This window comes from Nicotiana tabacum, chromosome 7 (assembly GCF_000715075.1).
Source record: "Nicotiana tabacum cultivar K326 chromosome 7, ASM71507v2, whole genome shotgun sequence".
Lineage (NCBI taxonomy): Eukaryota > Viridiplantae > Streptophyta > Magnoliopsida > Solanales > Solanaceae > Nicotiana > Nicotiana tabacum.
Genome location: NC_134086.1, coordinates 83,820,173 through 83,840,253, shown reverse-complemented (window position 1 = coordinate 83,840,253; position 20,081 = coordinate 83,820,173). Strand labels below are relative to the sequence as shown.

At 36.8% G+C, this 20,081-nt stretch overlaps 1 protein-coding gene across 1 annotated transcript; it reads left to right on the top strand.

The window, feature by feature from the left end:
* Positions 1–1,711: 1,711 nt before the first annotated feature.
* LOC107792617 (putative calcium-transporting ATPase 13, plasma membrane-type) lies at positions 1,712–5,171 on the top strand. The gene has a single exon (XM_016614855.2). The coding sequence runs from the start codon at positions 1,889–1,891 to the stop codon at positions 5,000–5,002; it is 3,114 nt and encodes a 1,037-aa protein (XP_016470341.1). The 5' UTR covers positions 1,712–1,888; the 3' UTR covers positions 5,003–5,171.
* The last annotated feature ends 14,910 nt before the right edge of the window (positions 5,172–20,081 follow it).

Below are 20,081 nucleotides of genomic sequence, written 5' to 3'. Positions count from 1 at the left end.
TGATAACAACAATAATTGATTTAGAATTTTTATTTTACACAGTATCTACACTTCCACAAGCGTTGAAGCCCCCAAACAGTCCAAGATAAATTGGATGTTGTTTGTCAAATGCCTAACTTGAAAAAAGAAACCATAAAGCAATCCCTATATGAAGATGAATTTTGTTATAGAAATTAAAAGCCTAATGTATAAGACTAAAGACTTACGCTAGGAGTAACTAGTAAGGTCTATGAAGAATGAAGATGAAGCAACTGAAGAGTGCGGCTGAGAAAGAATAGGAGAGAATGAACTAAAGTCCTAGCATATGTATATACTTAAGGGTATAGTCGTAATTTTATTAATTCTTATTGGATTATCAGGTAACCCATTAACAAAATGGGCAAACCGAGACCCGAACCGATTACCCAATAGTAAAGAAATTTTAAATCGTTACTGAACCGTTAACCAAATAACCCGATACCAATAACCCAATAAACAATTAACGGTTTGAATTATCAATTTTACCCGATATATGCCCAGCCCTACTTGCCAGCCTTAGTCCCAGATCAGTAAGAAATAATTACATCACTAAAGTTTTACCTAAAATATAACATCCATTATAATTTTAGTTCTACTTTATCTTGATTTAAATTGTGCTATTGAACATTGTCGGCGAAATGAGAATTAAAACATAGAAAAAGGCAGCGCTGCTAAAAAAGAATAAATTCATATGCATACTTAATGGAACTACGTCGTTATTGGATGACATTGAAATTCATCTCTTTCATGCAAGCTGGTCTGGCTGTGTGAAATAAACAAATTGGCAGCTGCACTAATTCATACCATACACGGATACACATTGTCGACACGACTAATTTTCAATAATGAGAAAGAACCATATGTATTAATAAATTATCTTAATAGCTAAGTTAATATATACTACTACTACATATCATTAAGTAAATCTTAATATACAGTAAAGTTAAAAACATACGGTTGGCTAAAACTTAGCTTACTATAACACATTTTTGTTCCATCAGTCTCATCGAATTAATACAGGGTCATAGTCAAGCAAGAGATCATCGTAAATAAGCTTCTTTATATTACACCTGCGCTGTTAAATCCAAAATAAGCTTCGTAATTTACTTAATGAAATTTTTGGGCTATTCCTAATTTTTTTATTATGGGTAAAAAAGAACACGACTTGCACATACACATGCAAACAGTAGGAATTTCGAAGTATAAACTTATTAGGTTTGAATTATCATGTACGTCAATATTAAAAATAAAAAAGAAGGCAATTACTATACGCACAAGGCATATATTCGGACAACGTTTTTTAGTGCAGCAAAATATGCAAGAAACTACGTACGGACTATTTAAACTTCTTTATATTTCTCTTTTCTTATAGATTCTGTAAACACATCGGCTCCACGTCATTTTAGATTTGGTTGGGACGTGTTAAGTAATGAAATTTTCAATAGATAGATCATAAAAGCAAGCACTTTATTAGTTTCTTTCTTAAGACCATTTTCAATGGTTCGGTTTTTAAAAAGCGAAAAGAAAATAGATAACAAAGCATTAAAATTCTTTGAGTGTTTTTATTGTTCTTATATGATCATTGGCCCGCAAGAAAATAGATAAAGCTCATATTCCTTAATAACTTGGAAATTAAGATTAATATGTTGGAAACATCCCAGAAGTCAATAAAGCAGAGTCATTCAACTAATTCCGAGGGGCATCAGGTACTATTTAATGGAGCTAACTTCATCAAACCAAATTCCAAACATAGTTCAGCCTTTCCAACATTTGTTCCTTTCTTTTGTGCTTTTCTTGATCATCATCCTTTACTGCTATAAACACAATACCATCTTTGCCTTATTTGTAGTTAAGGAAAGACAGCTACTCCATGATGTTTCAAGAAAACTTGCATTACCTCTGCATGAACATTGCAATTGATTTGCCAGCACAAGTTGATGTCTCCAACAAAAAGAAATGGCACTTAGCTTTTGCTACCATCTATTGTTCGCGAGCTTTCAAATTAAATAAGACGGCCAGCACAAAGGTACTATCACCTGTTCTTGTGCCATCCTACAGTCCAAGAAAAGTCCGTGTATCAACGGATACAATCTCCATTGATGTAGTTCAAGAACACTCTTTATTCTCAGGCATTGATCAGTCAAGTCTAGCTAATATTGTCAAAGATAAAAGTGTTGACAAGCTTGCTAATTATCTTGGAGGTGTACACGGTGTTGCTACTTGTCTTAAAAGTGACACAACTAATGGTATAAATGGAGATCTAGAAGACGTTTCACGTAGACATGAAGCTTTTGGAAGCAACACGTATCGTAAGCCACCTACTAAAAGTTTCTTCATCTTTGTCTGGGAATCCTTCAAAGATCCCACAATCATTATTCTTTTGTTCTGTGCTGCTTTGTCTCTTGGATTTGGAATTAAGGAGCATGGACCAAAAGAAGGATGGTATGATGGAGGGAGTATTTTCGTCGCTGTGTTTCTTGTCATCGCTGTTTCGTCTATCAGTAATTTCAGACAAAACAGACAATTTGATAAGCTATCCAAAGTGAGCAAAAATATTCCAGTAGAAGCTGTTAGAAAGAGGAGGCGCCAACAGATATCCATATTTGAAATTGTGGTCGGAGATGTCATTTCCTTGAAGATTGGAGATCAAGTACCTGCTGATGGGATTTTGATACAAGGTCATTCTTTACAAGTAGATGAATCTAGCATGACAGGTGAAAGTGATCATGTCGAGGTTAACCTTAGCCAAAATCCATTCTTGATTTCTGGCACTAAGGTTGTCGATGGCTATGGCATGATGCTTGTGACATCGGTTGGCATGAACACGACCTGGGGTGAGATGATGAGCAAAATTAGCGGTGATTCTAACGAGCAAACACCTCTCCAAGAACGACTCAACAAGCTTACTTCATCGATTGGTAAAATTGGATTGCTAGTTGCTTTCTTAGTTCTTGTTGTCCTATTGGTACGTTACTTTACTGGGAACACAAAAGATGAGAATGGGAACAAAGAATTCAACGGGAGCAAGACATCAACGGATGATGTGATCAATGCTGTGGTAGGAATTGTTGCTGCTGCAGTTACAATTGTTGTTGTCGCGATTCCTGAAGGCTTGCCTTTAGCTGTTACACTTACTCTGGCTTATTCGATGAAGAGAATGATGGCAGATCAGGCAATGGTGAGGAAGCTCTCTGCTTGTGAGACCATGGGTTCTGCCACCACAATTTGTACAGACAAAACAGGTACTCTTACATTAAATAAGATGACTGTCACAAAATTTTTCGTAGGCAAAGAGCACGTAAAGGCAAAAAGTCAGTCATCAATTTCAGCCAATGTTCTTGAATTATTTCATCAAGGGGTTGGACTAAACACTACTGGTAGTGTTTTTAAGTCCTCCGATTCAGGTTCAAGCTTTGAATTCTCAGGCAGCCCAACTGAAAAAGCTATTCTTTCATGGGCTGTGCTGGACCTGAATATGGATATGGATCAAGTCAAGAGAAATTTCAACATTCTTCACGTGGAAGCTTTCAATTCGGAGAAAAAGAAGAGTGGCATAATAATCAAGAACATTACTGATGGAACAATTCATGCACATTGGAAAGGTGCTGCAGAGATGATTTCAAGAATGTGCTCCCATTACTACGATGCAGAAGGGAACATGAAAACTCTAGAGAAATCAGACAAGGAAGAATGTGATCGGATAATTGAAGGAATGGCTGCCAGCAGCCTTCGATGTATTGCCTTTGCACACAAGCAATTGCCAAAAACAGAGCAGGAGGATCATGAACAAATACATGGAAGTATTCCAGACAGCTCTTTCATTCTTTTGGGCTTCATCGGCCTAAATGATCCATGTCGACCTGGTGTAAAGAAAGCTGTGGAAGATTGCCAAAATGCTGGTGTGAATATCAAGATGATCACTGGTGACAATGTGTTCACTGCAAAAGCCATAGCCACAGAATGTGGGATTTTTCATCCCAATTTGGAAGCAGATGAAGGAGAGGTCATAGAAGGTGAGAAATTTCGCAACTTAACAGATGAAGAGCGTATGGAGAGAGTGGAGAAGATTCGCGTAATGGCAAGATCATCTCCTTTTGACAAACTTCTAATGGTGCAGTGCTTGAGAAAGAAAGGTCATGTGGTCGCGGTCACAGGTGATGGCACGAATGATGCACCAGCTTTAAAGGAAGCAGATATAGGACTTTCTATGGGGATACAGGGAACTGAAGTGGCTAAAGAGAGTTCAGATATTGTCATTTTGGACGATAATTTTGCGTCAGTTGTCACTGTTCTGAAATGGGGAAGATGTGTCTATAACAATATTCAGAAATTCATCCAATTTCAGCTCACAGTAAATGTGGCGGCGCTTGTGATCAACTTTGTAGCAGCCGTTTCAGCTGGTGAGGTACCACTCACAGCAGTACAGTTGCTATGGGTAAATTTGATCATGGACACATTAGGGGCACTAGCACTTGCAACAGAGAAGCCAACCGAGGAACTCATGAAGAAGCTACCAGTCGGTAGGACTGAGCCACTTATCACCAACATTATGTGGAGAAATCTAATGGCTCAGGCCTTGTATCAGATTGTTGTTCTATTGACCTTCCAATTCAAAGGCGAATCGATCTTTTGCGTCAACAAGAGGGTAAATGATACTTTGATTTTCAACACGTTTGTTCTTTGCCAAGTGTTCAACGAATTCAATGCACGAAATCTGGAGAAGAAGAACGTTTTCGAGGGAATACACAAGAACAAGTTGTTTGTGGCGATCATTGGAATCACTTTGGCTCTTCAAATAGTGATGGTGGAGTTTTTGAAGAAGTTTGCAGATACAGAGAGGTTGAATTGGGGGCAGTGGGGCATCTGCGTTGTTTTGGCAGCCGCATCATGGCCAATTGGTTGGCTAGTCAAGTGCATAACTGTCCCAGAGAAACCAGTTTTCAGTTACCTTCGGTTGAATTACTTGAAAGCCATGTTTAAGTGAGTAGATTTTTTTGATTTCTTTTTCATAAGATAGTTAGTTGCAGTAGTTTTAATTTGTTAGTATGAGTGTAGTTGATTAAATGATTGATTGATATTGCATTCCTTTATTACTCACTACTTGTATTTTCATGTGTTAATTTTTAAATAAAGAGTTGTACAGAATTCTTCTACTACTACATTTACAAGACAGACTTAAAAAGTTTATGAGCCCGTTTGGATGAGCTTGTTTTAGGTGACTTTTAAGCCAAAATAACATTTAAGCATAAGTTAGGAATTCAAAATTAGCTTGAGTTAGGAATAAGTTAGTTTTTTGTTTTTGGCTTGTTTTTGTCATTTTAGCTTAAAAATAAGTGCTTAAAAGCACTTTTTTACTTTATTCAAACACTTCAAAATGACTTAAAAGCTATTTTGACTTAAAAACACTTAAAACAAGCCAATCCAAACGGGCTCTATATATGCATACACCTTTCATTACGTTCTGGTAGTACAAATATAGTTTAAGATAGAAGCCGGTTTGTAAATATGTATAAAGTTCAGTATTATAATTTTGAGCAACCACTAATGCTTGCATTAGGGTAGGCGGTCTACGTCACACCATTGGGGTGCAGCCCCCATATTTTAGCCCTATTCCTCTCACTCTTCGTTAGATTACTAAACTAGATTAATCCCCGAGTCATATACTACGTTGAGATCAATTGACCTCACATGAATTTTATTACTCCATTTCAAAGTAAGAACCATCCTCTTGGAATGAGGGTATAGGAATCGCCTAATTCTATCACCAATCGGAAGTGCCTAAAAATGAAAAATCTGATTGGTAAGGTTCACCAATCGGAAGTGCCTAAAAATGCAAAATATGAAGGTTCTACAATTATATAAGTGCATAATTGTCCCAGAGAAACCAGTTTTCAGTTATCTCAGGTTGAATTACTTGAAAGCCTTGTTCAAATAAGTAAGATTAGGTGGTTACTTTGTTTTTCATATGGTAATTAGTTCCAATTATATAAGTTTGTTAGTACAATGAGTACCTGATTGATTAATTGATTGCTGTTGCATTTCGTTATTAATCACTACTATTTCCCTGTATTATGCTTTTAAATAAGGAGTTCTATGGAACAGTACTACTACAATTACAATATGACTCAAAAGAAAAAAATTATAGGCCTAAATCTTTCATCACCTCCTAGTAAGGCAGTTTAAGAGAGTAGGTATCAATTTATCAATATTTATAAAATGAATAAAATGTTAGTACCTTGTTCTTGATTGTAGACAATGTGCCCGGGCTGATAATATACTCAAAGTTGTGGAGCTTTAGACTGGCATTTGCAAATTGCAACTTCTTCAATAGAAAATGTGAAATATCCCAAGGGAGAAGAGATGTTGGTTTCTTACCTGTTCCATTTTGGCAATATTGACAATACTCACTTCTCCTATATCTGCATAATGAAAGATCAACTGAAGAATCGAAGTTATAGTTTGCATAAGCTGTTAAGATGCATATATCTGCGAGAGGAAATTCATATTAAAACCTCCTGATTCCAATTCTTGGCATTAAAATAAAAGAAGGGTAGCGAGAAGGGTTACCACATTTTTTTTTTTTTGGTAAATAAAGGAGACATATATTAGGATTTAAGTAGTATTACAAGGAGCACTAGGTGGTGGGGATTCTGCGGTACAAAAAGACAGAGGAGCACTCCCACCAGCGGTTACTACATTGTCCCTAGTAGGACTATTGTCTACTACATTTTTTATGCTAGTGGACACTACAGTTTCAATACAAAAAGAGATAGGTTCTTCTTCAGAAGAGCTGTGTAGAGGACGCCTGTAAAAGGTGCCTCGTTGGTCTGCTAAAAATTCATGCATTACAAACAGAGGTGGTTGCAAAAAGACTGATGTGGTAGCATTGCATGCTAATGCTGTTCCATGTTTGGCTAGTGTATCTGCTACTTGGTTTTGTTCCCTGTAAGTATGGATTACCCATGGCCTATCCGGCTGTTGGAGGAGGTACCTGCATTCATGTATTAAGGATGAGTAATGTGAAATAATGTGACGAAGTAGAGAGATTAGCTCAGTGGAGTCCACGTTAACTTCCAACGGTGCAAGTTTGGGTTGTAGAGCAAGTTGGGGTTACCGCATTTGGTATCTATTGACACACTGATCATCACATCTTGGATATGAGAATCGATCCCAGCTAGTTTAGGATGCTTTGTTATTATTGTTGTGCGTCGTCACACTACTTTCATTCTGCCAGCACGAATGTGACCTTTTGTTCAATATACAAAAAATGCTTGAAGCAGAAAAAGTACTTGCTTAACGTTTCGGACAAATATTCCTAATTGAAATGGTCATCCAGCTTACCTAGAGTATTTTCGAGAATATTGAGCTTTTTAAATCAAGTTTCACACGTAGCTTTAGCCTTTATGTCACACTTATTTCATCATTTGTGTTTCTCTTTAATAGTTCAAGAACGATGTACCTGTTGTAAGGCTCTGTAGATTGACACTTCAAATTTAAAAAGACGGATTTAAGCTATATATATACTACTAGTGAGAGTACGCCCGGGCCCAACAATTATTTAGTATCGTTGATAATGTTATTTAGAGGTGTACATGGATTGGGTTGGTTTGATTTTTATCAAAATTAAATCAAGCCAACTATATCAGATTGGATTTGTTCGGTTTTGTCGGGTTTTTCCGATTTTTGAATTTTTTGTTACATGAATATTATTTCAATCTTCCTTTGTTAAAGTTATATATAAAGTTTTGATAAATGAATATATGTTTAGTAAAAATTAAAAAAGATTAACATACATATGATTTATTAAAATATTCTTATCGGAGAATATTTTTAGTAATACAAGTAGTTATTTTCTTAGTCGTGTAACAATAATTTTTCATTGTTTCAAGGTTAACCAAATTTAATAATTAAACATAAAAATCAATATGATACCAAAATAATAATATGCTTTACTTAATTTTAAATTATCAAAATAGCATTTCAAATTCGAAAAAGATATAAGAAATCTTGACATATGAATATAGGAGAACAAACATATGATTGACATATTTCAATAATACTTGATAAAAATGTGATACAACCCAATATTTAATGTAAATAAAAATGAATGCACTTCATAGTTTATTAAATAATATATCACATGAGAGGGTTCGCTTTGACTTTTCAGTATGGCGTTCGGTTTGAACATAGAGATGCATTTAGGAGCTACTTATTGTATCTGGTAGTAGATGCATTTAGGAGCTACTTATAATAATTGACTATTTTTTTTAAAATCAAAACGAAATATGTGAACAATCCATATCTATATATATACTTTTAGTTCTCTCCTAAATGTTAGAGTGCAGTTTTCATCTTCAGACGATCAATACTTATTTCAAAATCACTTAAAATTATTAATAAGATGTTACCACCCGGATTTTCCCACCCTTAGGAGTCGTGATGACGCCTACTAGTGAAAGCTAGGCAAGCCAACTATTTGAATTATTTACTTTTTTCCCATTTTAATCCTTTAGCAATTAAGAACTAACATATATAAACAACGGAATTTAATAAGCGGAAGAACAAAGTATAATCATTTAAATATTACCAATACAATTCCTTAAACATAGACTACCCATAACTGGTGTCATAATTTCACAGACTGTCTAAGAATACTACAAATAAAGGTCAATACAACGTCGTCTCTGGAATACATGAAAGAAACATAATGAAAAGATAGAAGGAGATGCCAAGGCATGCGGACACCAGCAGGACTACCTCAGGTCGCCTGTTGGACTGAAGGTAGCAACCTCATAGTGGTCCAAAAGCTGCAGCACTGGGATCTGCACACAGTGCAGAGTGTAGTATCAGCACAACTGACCCCATGTGTTGGTAAGTGCCTAGCCTAACTTCGACGAAGTAATGACGAGGCTAGGACAAGACTACCAAATAAACCTGTGTAGTTAAATCATATACAACGGAAAATAAAAGCACGAATGTAAAGTTAAGGATGGGAGTGGGAAACATGTTGTGGGGACATCAAATAATAACAGAAAACAACAGATAAATATAAGGATCATCAAAGTTCAATTGAAGATAGGAAGGAGGAATCATGTTGCGGGGTACAACAAGTATCAACAGAAAACCAATAATTCAATGTAGAGAACCATAACTCAGCTATCAATAAAAATCAGAAAATCAAAGACAAGTGCACAGCATCACCCTTCGTGCTTTAACACTCTCCCACAAATAATATGCACGACATCATCCTTCGTGCTTTAACACTCTCTCACAAATATCATGCACGGCATCACCCTTCGTGCTTTACACTCTTCCTCACCCAAGCAACAATCACAAAGCAATTTGGGCAAGAGAACCAATAACATCACAATAAAATCAAGCAACAACAGAAAATCAGTAAGTAAACGTAAAGAACACCATAACTCAATTATCAGCAAGAATCAGAAAAATCAAGGACAAGTGCACAACATCACCCTTCATGCTTTTACTCTCGTCCTCACCATAAGAATCAATATAATCGGTACGGCATCACCCTTCGTGCTTTACCTCACATAATCATGGCACGGAATGATCCTTCGTGCATTATCACTCATATAAAGGCACGGAATGGCACATCGTGCGGCACGACATCACCTTTCGTGTATTAACACTCTTTCACAAATATCATTCACTGCATCACCCTTCATGCTTTAACACTCTTCCTTACCCAAACAACAATCACAAAGCAATAAGGGCAAGAGAATCAATAAAATCACAATAAAATCCTGGCAAGGGAACAATAGTACAACAATCATATCCCGGCAAAGGAAAATAATATCAAAAGCAATAACATCCCGGCAAGGGAGATAACATTAAAAACAACAACATCCCGGCAAGGGAGATAATATCATAATCCTCTTCTCTTTTCACGTTTACTTCACAATCACAACTTGAGCCAATGCTCTATAATGGCAATAATACTTACACAAATAAACTTACAACTTGAGCCAACGCTCTTTAATTCAATTGCCGATATTACTTTCACAAGCCTTGTTCAACAATAGAAATCATCACATAAGGCATGAACAATACAAAACGGAGTCACATTAATCATAGTATAAGACTCACGGGCATGCTTGATACCAACGTATAGATACTCGTCACCATGCCTATACGTCGTACTCAACAAGTAACACATAGCAAATAAGACACGACTCTTAATCCCTCAAGCTAAGGTTAGACCAAACACTTACCTCGATGCCACGAACACAATTCAAGCCTCAACTACCGCTTTACATCTTGTTTCCACCACTAATTCGCTTGTATCTAGCCACAAGTTATTTAACTATATCAATAAATGCTAAATGAGTCAATTCTAATGCATGAAAATAAGTTTTATAAAGATTTCCCCAAAAAGTCAAAAATCGACCTCGGACCCACATGGTCAAAATCCGAGGTTCGAACCAAAATCCGGTTACCCATTTACCCACGAACCCAAATATATAAATTGTTTTGAAATCGGACCTCAAATCGAGGTCCAAATCTCCAAAATTTAAAAAACCTAAGTTCTACCCAAAACACCCAATTTCCCCTATGAAAACCATTGATTTTGAGTTGAAATCATGTAAAAAGATGGATTAGATTGAAAGAATTGTGTTAGAAATGACTTACAAATGATTTGGAAGAGTAGTTGTCTTTGAAAAAATCGGCTAAAGGTGTTTAGGTTTTGAGAAGCTTTGAAAAATGGCTGAAAATGCGTCTAAGTCCCAATTAACTGGTCTCTGATGTCGCATTTGCGACAAGGGTTCGCAATTGCGAACCCCTTCAGGACCTACTATCCTCGCAATTGCGACACTAGGAAAATTCACTAAACTTCACATTTGCGACTCTGGCCCCTTTCGCATTTGCAATCAAATGGTCGCATTTGCGATCAAGGCCTGCCCAGGCCATCTTCTCATTTGCGATCAATCTTCGCATTTGCAAACTCGCATTTGCGAGCCAGGCTTCGCAATTGCAAAGACTGCAAACCTGCAATATACCAGCAATTTTCTAAGTCCAAACTTTACTCCGTGGCCTATCCAAAACTCACCCGAGCCCTCGGGGCTCTAAACCAAATATGCACTCAAGTCCAAAAACATCATACGAACTTGCTCGTGCGATCAAATAATCAAAATAACATCAATAACTGTGAATTTAGCATCAAAATCAAAGAAAAATCTCATGAACTCTAAAGTTCAAATTTTAACAACTGAAGGTCCGATTCACGTTATTTCAAGCTTGTTTCCTATCAAATTTTATATGCTCAACTTAAATCACATACAAGACCTATTCCGGGCTCCGGAACCAAAATACGGGCCCGATACCATCAAATTCAAACATATTTCATTTCCAAAAACTCATATATATTCCAGAAAATAATTTTCTTTAAAAATTCATTTCTCGGGATTGGGACCTCGGAATTCGATTTCAGGCATACACCCAAGTCCCATATTTTTCTACGGACCCTCCGGGACCGTCAAATCACGGGTACGGGTCCGTTTACTTAAAATATTGATCGAAGTCAACCTAAATTCATTTTAAAAGCAAAATTCATTATTTTGTTTTACAGATTTTCACATAATGGCTTTCAGGATACACGCCCGAACTGCGCACGCAAATCGAGCTAAGACAAAAAGGAGGTTTTAAGGCCTCAAAACACAGAATTTATTTCTAAAACAAGAAGGTCATCACATAAGATAATTTACATAAAGTATTTTATTACTCTATTTATTATATTTATATAAAATCAATGCCATTTGCTTATCTGTATACTGTATTTATGCTTTTCCATAATCTAGTAGCTGTAAAATTTCGCTTCGCTTTTCAATTTTGTCTTTTGATTTTGCTTAAAGTAGATTTCAATATTGTGCTAAGAAAATCTTTCTCTATGTGAAAAGTTAGTTTTATGATTTTTGGACTTCACCTTATTGGATACTATTGTTTTTGGGGGTGGTAAATAGACTGGTCAGGTCGAATATGAAAGGATCGAAAATGGGTAATGCAAAAACAGATAAAAATATTTAACCTAATATAAATAGAAAATGGATTAACTGGCGGATAATATGGATATCCATATTATCTATGACTTCTTGAATATGATCATTTTCGGAGAAATTCTAATTTTACATACTTGAATAACTCCCAATTTGAGTCTTTGCAAATATAAAAGTTAAACATGTTGGTTATCTATTGGATAAAAGATATAGTTTGAGTCTTAAAAATCACGAAGTTAAAATTTTCTGTACAATAAAACTTTTTTATAAAATATTTGTATTATCTCCATTATAGGTTTATTTGTGATTTGAAATATAACAAGTGTCTCTAACTAAGTAAATTTATAATAAGAAAGAATTACAAAAAAATACACATGACTTCTATGATGACCCAAAAGGTCATCACTTGATATAAAAGTCAATTCTATGTTTGAGGCCTTAAAAATCTCCTTTTATCTCACCTCGATTTTCATACACGGTCCGGGCATATATCCAAAACGAATTTATGTGAAAATTTGATAAAAATGCTAATTTTGCCTTTGAAATTGAATTTAAGTTGACTTCGGTCAATATTTTGGATAAACGGACCTGGACCCATAATTTGAAGGTCCCGAAGGATCCGTAAGAAAATATGGGACTTGGGTGTATGCCCGGAACTGAATTCCGAGGTCCCAAGCCCGAGAAATAAATTTTTGAAGAAAATTGTTTAACTGAAATTATAAGAGTTTTTGAAAATTGAAAATTATTTGAATTTGATGCTATTTGGCCCGTATTTTGGTTCCGTAGCCCGGTACCAGTCTTATATGTGTTTAAGTCGAGCCTGAAAAATTTGGTAAGAAACGGACTTCATATGACGTGAATCAGACCCTCGGTTGTGAAAATTTAAACTTAAGAGTTATTGAGATTTTTCTTTGGTTTTGATGCTAAACTCGTAGTTCGAGGCATTATTTTGGCGATTTGATCGCGCGAGTAAGTCTGTATGATGTTTTTAGACTTATGTGCATGTTTGATTTGGAGCCCCGAGGGTTCGGGTGAGTTTCGGATAGACCACGGGATGTTTTTACACTTAGAAAAGTTGCCGGTTTTGCTATATCTAGTGTCCGATGCACTATGCTTTACGATCGCGTAGTCACTCTCGTGATCGCGAAAGGAAAATTGGGCTGGGGTAGATTTGTTCTACTCAAATGCATAACCAAGATCGCGAACGCGGAGCACAGGAGGGCTGCTCTACGCGAACGCGACCTGAGGCACGCGAACGCGTATAGTAAATAGGAGTGGACTGGGAATTTATCATTCTTCTACGCGAACGCGTACGTTAGTCCGCGAACGCGAAGGTCTGGGGGCTTACCCTTCGACGAACGCGTAGAAGAACTCGCGATCAAGTAAGCCTGGGGAAGGCAGCTCTTCGCGAATGCCGCAGGCCCTTCGCGAACGCGAAGAAGGCCTGCCCAGTCTTTTTTAAAACAGTAGCAGAAACGGGATTTAGCCCACCTTTTCATATTTTCAAAACTAGATAGCTTTGAGACAATTTTCAAGAGGCAAGTTCTTCCCCAAAGTATTGGTATATGATTCTAAATCTTTTTTTTTTCGATTTCCCATTGCATTTCATCAATCTTCATCCAAAAATCTAGGGGTTTTATGGTAAAAATTGAGAATTTGGGTAGAGCTACGGCTTTTTTAATAATTGGAATTTAGACAGCGCTTTGGGGTCAGATTTCAAAACTAATTGCATATCCGGGCTCGTAAGTGAATGAGTAATCGAGTTTTGGTCTGAACCTCGAGTTTTGACCGAGCGGGCCCGGGGTCGATTTTTGACTTTTTGGGGAAAATGATAGAAAATATATAATTAAGCATTGGATATGAATTCTTTAGCATTTATTGATGTTGTTAAATTAATTTGGGTTAAATACAAGAAAATTGGAGGCGAATTCTAAAGGGAAAGCTGTCACGCCCCAAACTTGGGGGCGAGACCGGAACCTAGTGCCTCACCTATCCTTACGCACCAACTTGCAACTAAGGAACTCTGAACATGTGATGTCATACTTTGGCCATGGGCCACGTTTCAAGACAACTGCGAATGCTGACTAAATGTCAATATAAAACTGGGCTGACAAGGCTGTCATAATTATTACAGCTGACAAACCAACCAAATATACATACAAGGCCTGAAAGCCCAACATACTACACTAACTGACAAGATATGTCTACAAGCCTCTACTGATGGATATACTATGATTGGAACAGCTCTCCAACTTACTCATAACATATATACAAGATGTACATAAGGCTCTAGACCCGAAAAACTCCGAAAGGCATGGAGCTTACTGATCAAGCTGAACTCGGGAAACACTTAATGAGGAGGCCTACCCGCCTGTCTGTTTGAACCTGCACGCATGAAATGCAGTGCCCCCAGAAAAGGGACATCAGCACGAAATAATGTACCGAGTATGTAAGGCAATATACTAAAAGCTGAAACTGAAATGATAATATAATAACTACAAGTAGCTGAAAGTCAAAGATAATCTGAAGATATGCTTACCTGCCGATACTGACTCAACTCTCTCAATTTAGTAAGTAAAATAGTTGTCCGGCCATATATGGCTCGGTATATATATATAATTGCTCTGTCGTAGTAGGATCGCTCATAGGCGCTCGGCCATACTAGGCTCTGTATCTCGACCAACTGGGCTTGCTCATAGGCGCTCAGCCACAGTAGGATCGGTATATAACTTACCATCTGATTAGAGGTTGTTCAATAGGGGCCTGCCCATCGATTATAGCTCGATGGTATAAAAATACTTTAATACTGTATATATAGATTCTCTACTCTCTTGACTAGAAGAAGAAAAATACTCAAATGAATATGAAGTCCCGATAAGGAGAATATTGTAACTTATAAAATTAGAAAAATATACGTAATTTGCGAGGCTAGAAAAATATACGTAAATTCCGGGATATGAATTTTTCTTTATGCCTCGTTATCAAACTTGTGTAATGACGAGATCATGCAAAATGAAGGTAGAGCATAGCCTTAACATATCTGGAGTAGGAAAAAATTCGTATGATATTCTTGGAAAAATTTATACTGTACTCCCTTAGAACCGCAAGATTTTACGGTTCTAAAATTCTAAAAAACTTCGTTGAAATGTTGAAGATTTACAATGCTACAAGATTATCTCGTTACTTCATGATAGAAATCTGATTTTTGGAGCGTCTAATGTTTCCTCCTAAGTTAATGTCTTCCTAAGAGGTTTGAGAATGAATCACGTTTTTTGGTCTTGTATTGAAACTTTGGAATGTATTTGCAAGGTTTTGCTCTTAAATGTTTCAAGGCGGAGGTGTCTTGCTACTAGTTTATGAAAATTACACCTAATGTAATGTAAGGATGAGCCACTTACATTATTAGTGGCTTGCTGCCACTTGGGGTGGGGTGGGTTTTTATTTAATCTTTATCACTTATTAGGTAATGTCCCGTTACCCGGTAGTTAACTAATTACCCGCATAATTAAGAATTATCTCAAATTACTTATAATTCTACTTATTTTTAATATACTTTATATATCTTAATATCACGGTCATATGGTACCTTGTATGGTACTAGTCCATAAATATCGGGTATTATCGCTCGGCTCGTATTTTATCTCAACATGCCAAACTTGGACAAAAATTAACTTTTTTTACTTGCTTCCCCTTTCACCTTCACGAATTTACTCATCACTTGTTTGAAATAGCATAATCCTTATAATCCCCAAATAATCTTTTCCTTGGACTGATGTCAATTACCTTACGACAAATTCAACGTACAATACTACATGGTGCAACATCGTCGTAATGTAATACTATGAAGTGTAACATCGTCATAATGTAATACTGCAAGGTGTAACATTATCGTAATGTAATACTGCAAGGCGTAACATCATTGTAATATAATACTGCAGGACGTAATATCATCGTAATATAATACTGCGGGACGTAATATCATGGTAATATTGCGGGACGTAATATCATTCCCCCTTTTGGAACATTCGTCCTCGAATGTTGACTGACGCTCTTATCATTTTCATAATGTATAGCTCTTGTGAATACCTTAATACTTTTCTTTCCATTTAGGCAATTGTTCTGTGAATAAATCCAAAGGCCAGGGCATTCCCCTTTTTATGCCTCTTCCTCATTCCACGACTTGTGGCCTGAATCCTTCCAATCTCGTAACTGTTTCTACCTTCTTTTATATAGCATGTATGATTCTGACCTTGTAAGTGCGCCTATACGACTCTTCTCTCCTTTTTCCTCTAGCATTTAGCCAATCTCTAGGCCTTACTTTGTGAAGAAAGCTTGACAAGATGTCCCTCTGGGCATCTATAGGTATACTGAAGTTCTTCGCTCGGTACTTAGTTGAACTTACGAATATTGCTATACCTTATTCCATGGATCCGTTTATCCATCCATATGACTTTACTGTATCAAGATAGGTCATACTATACCGTAACTCTTATTTCGATTTATCGTTACTGAGGTCTAATACCAAATTCCAGCTTACTCTCGTTGCTTATCCTATATTTATAAATCTAAGTCCTTTAATACTTCCTCATTACTATTCATATTAAGAGTGACGACCTAACCTCATTTAATACTTTGTAACTTTTATCCATCCATTGTTGATTTATCTCAATATCGATCTACAATCCACCACTGATAATTGAAACCGCTTATGTAATATCTTGCCACTAGAGCTTACGTTGCATCGAGAAATACTTGAAGTGATTTCCATAATCGTATTTCATAATATCTTAATGTGATTCACCTTATGGGGGTATTCTCATCCCGTGCCGTCCGCGAAATCTTTTCTCCTCCTCCCCTATTTTGTTTCCTTCAAATCATTATTCAAGCAACGACCCAAATGTCATCTTTTATCTATCACAATTACAACCTCATTTTATTACCAGGTCAGCATTCCATTTCTTCTAAATGTTACTAGTCATAGACTCTCTTGAGCTCATTCAAGCTATACTGAGCTTTATATAATTTAGAGAACCCACTAGCTCTTTTGTTTTTACGGGCTTAATCCTGATGACTTATCCATTTTCGTCATTTTCTCACTTTCCCTTTTCTTATCCTTACTCCTGTCTTTCTAAAACCTTGTCGTTCTATCATACTTTAGCTTGTGACCGATTTCCTTATGCTTTTCTGGAACATCGAGACATCACATCATCTCTAACTCTTCTTTCACTCTCTAATTAGACCTTTCGGTACCTAAAAACTATAGGCTGGAAGGTATGCCACTAACGATGCTGCTATCATTCTTGGATACTGAATCCCCGCGCTTCTAGCCCCTTATCTGCAGCATGGACTATTCATAACCTTCTATATTTGAGTATCTTGTACGTTGTTCACCTTTTCCTTACTAACCTTAAAATATTGCCTCACATTCTTCTATCTCTTTCATAACCTCCATTCCACATAGGTATTATTTATCTCCACAACCTGAAGCTCTATTATAATACTTGCACCTTTGGTGCACACACAATTTGATGGGAGCTTTATACTGACTTATTTAGGTCGTTGTGCTTAGGTTGAAGCATTCTTCCTTGTTTCTTCAGCTAGTCTTTCGTTGTAGTACTTAGGGAGAACCCTTTACTCTCGTAAATCTATGAGCTTATTACGGACCTTTGATGTCCTTCCTTGCCTATAATCATCCGTAGTTTCTTACCTCCTTGCCCTTGTGCTTGTAGGGTTTCTTCTGAACTGATATTTTGACTGCCTCCCCAGTGGCACTTTCTTTTATCCCCGTAGCACTCCTGTAGTACCTTATCTCGACTCCTATTTGAATATATCTCAAGTATTATAATGACATTACTGCGAGGTTGAATTCTCCATGTTGGGGTTTACTATATTTATCTTGCATGATCTGTTGATTTGTCTGTAACTTCTTATCTAGTCATGACTAGACTCTTCCTGAATCAACTACTAACTACTCGTCGACCCATTCCCATATCCATATTCCGCATAATCTTTCTTGGGTTGTTTCCTTGTCTTAACTTACCTCATGTACTGGCTCCTTATCTATCAATAACATCATAGGCAGGAACCCTTACTTCCCTTTTTTTTAACCTCGTGCTTATATAACATTCTGGAATCATAGCATATCTGTAACATCTGGATATGTGCAATCTCATCCCTTTCTCATTTTTATCGCATTCTTCCTTTATCATTCCATATTCTGCCCTTTAGGGGAGTACTAAGACTTGGAGCTATGACGACCTGCCTACAGATGTTTTTTCTCTTCATCTTTGGCGTCCTTTCACATCATCAATGACCCTTACCCTCCTTGCGGTAATCCTTCTATACCAAGGATAATAAAATTCCTCACTCGTGATGGTGACACTTAGTGTAACTAGCACATACAGTCCCTTAATCTCAACTTTGCTCATATTGCTTGCTTTAGGGAATCGTCTCCCTGAATGACCATTCTCTGAATTCATTATGGATCTTCTTCTGTTGTCCATTCTATTATCACCGGAATGAAATCTGAAACTCTCATGATGCTGACTATTAACAAATCACTCAGTTCCTAATTCATGTTTAGTTTATCTTGTTCACCAGTCCATACTGATTTTTATTACTCTAGGGTCTAACTTTTCCTTCTGTTAATCACGTTAGAGTCATAAACTTATTTCTTGAAATGAGGATGTGACTGTATGGCCTTTAACCTTTTGTTGTCTCCAGGCCTGACACCCCTTATTTTTTTCCTTCTCTCAATTATCGAATATGTAATAGTGTCATTTCATTTTATTTTTCCATTGTTGTCATCCATGTATCAGATCTTACTCATAATTATTCCTTATCTCTCTTCTCATTACTCTGCTAATATTTCTGCCTATCCCTTTCTTGTGAAAACTTCAACGAGACATTCTTTTGCTTTTAGCTTCCCTTACTTCATTCATCGGCTCTTCGGGTTTCTCAACGTCCTCGCTGTACTAGGGTTGATAGTTATACTAAGGTAATATTTATCCCTTCCAAGGTTTTAGTGCCTATCATTGTAGTACTCATATCTTGTTGTACTATTTTAGAGTGCACCATATGGGTGTTTCACAGAGAGATCTATTAGCACATTTGCAATATCCTTCGGCAATGTCAACTAATGCAAACAATTCATCCACTATTTTTGGTCACTCTAACCCAGTCGGATCGTGATAGTATGTCCTTCTCTTAAACCATATTTGTTAGCTCCCATAGAGCAGAACTTAGATCGGTGTGGCTAATTATAAATACCCTTGTTATTGTTGAAGGTTACTCAAAATGCTTATGTCTCTCTTCCTGAATGGTAAATAAGGATAATTTTCATTAGTTGGGTACCTCGTACCCTCTTTCGCCTTGCTTCCTTTACTTATTGAAACTTGTATTTATCTTCTGAATCTCTCATTGTCATTCACCATAAAGGTGGATAGATATTCTTGCCTTAAGGCTCCCTTTCCAGAAGCTCACCGAGTTATTCTGACTCAACTCTTTCGCAATCGCATTCAATCCCTTACCAACCATCTTTCTAAATGTAGGCATCGTCTTATTACAAATAAGATAGAGTTTAGAAAATTTAGTTCTTACAACTCAACCCTACCACACGATCTAGAGTAAGAAGAAAGAGTGATAGTCCTAAATGCCCAATAGCCTAATGCTTATAAGTGTGGTGCATAACACACCCATAAACAAGACTCTACTAGACACGGCTTGTAGACTCCCTAGGATAGAACTACTCTAATACCACTTTTGTCACGCACCGAACTTGGGGGGCGAGACCAGTACCCAGTGCCTCACTATCCTTACGTAACAACTTGCAACTAATAGACTATGAACATATGATGTCATACTTTGGCCATGGGCCACATTGCAAGACAACTGCGAATGCTGACTAAATGTCAATATAAAACTGGACCGACAAGGCTGTCATAATTATTATAGCTCACAAACCAACCAAATATTCATACAAGGCCTGAAAGCCCAACATACTACACTAATTGACAGGATATGTCTATAAGCCTCTATTGATGGATATACTGT

Bases quoted from the DNA above. Each gene is read 5' to 3' on its own strand.
- LOC107792617 (XM_016614855.2), top strand. From the start codon at position 1,889: ATGATGTTTCAAGAAAACTTGCATTACCTCTGCATGAACATTGCAATT.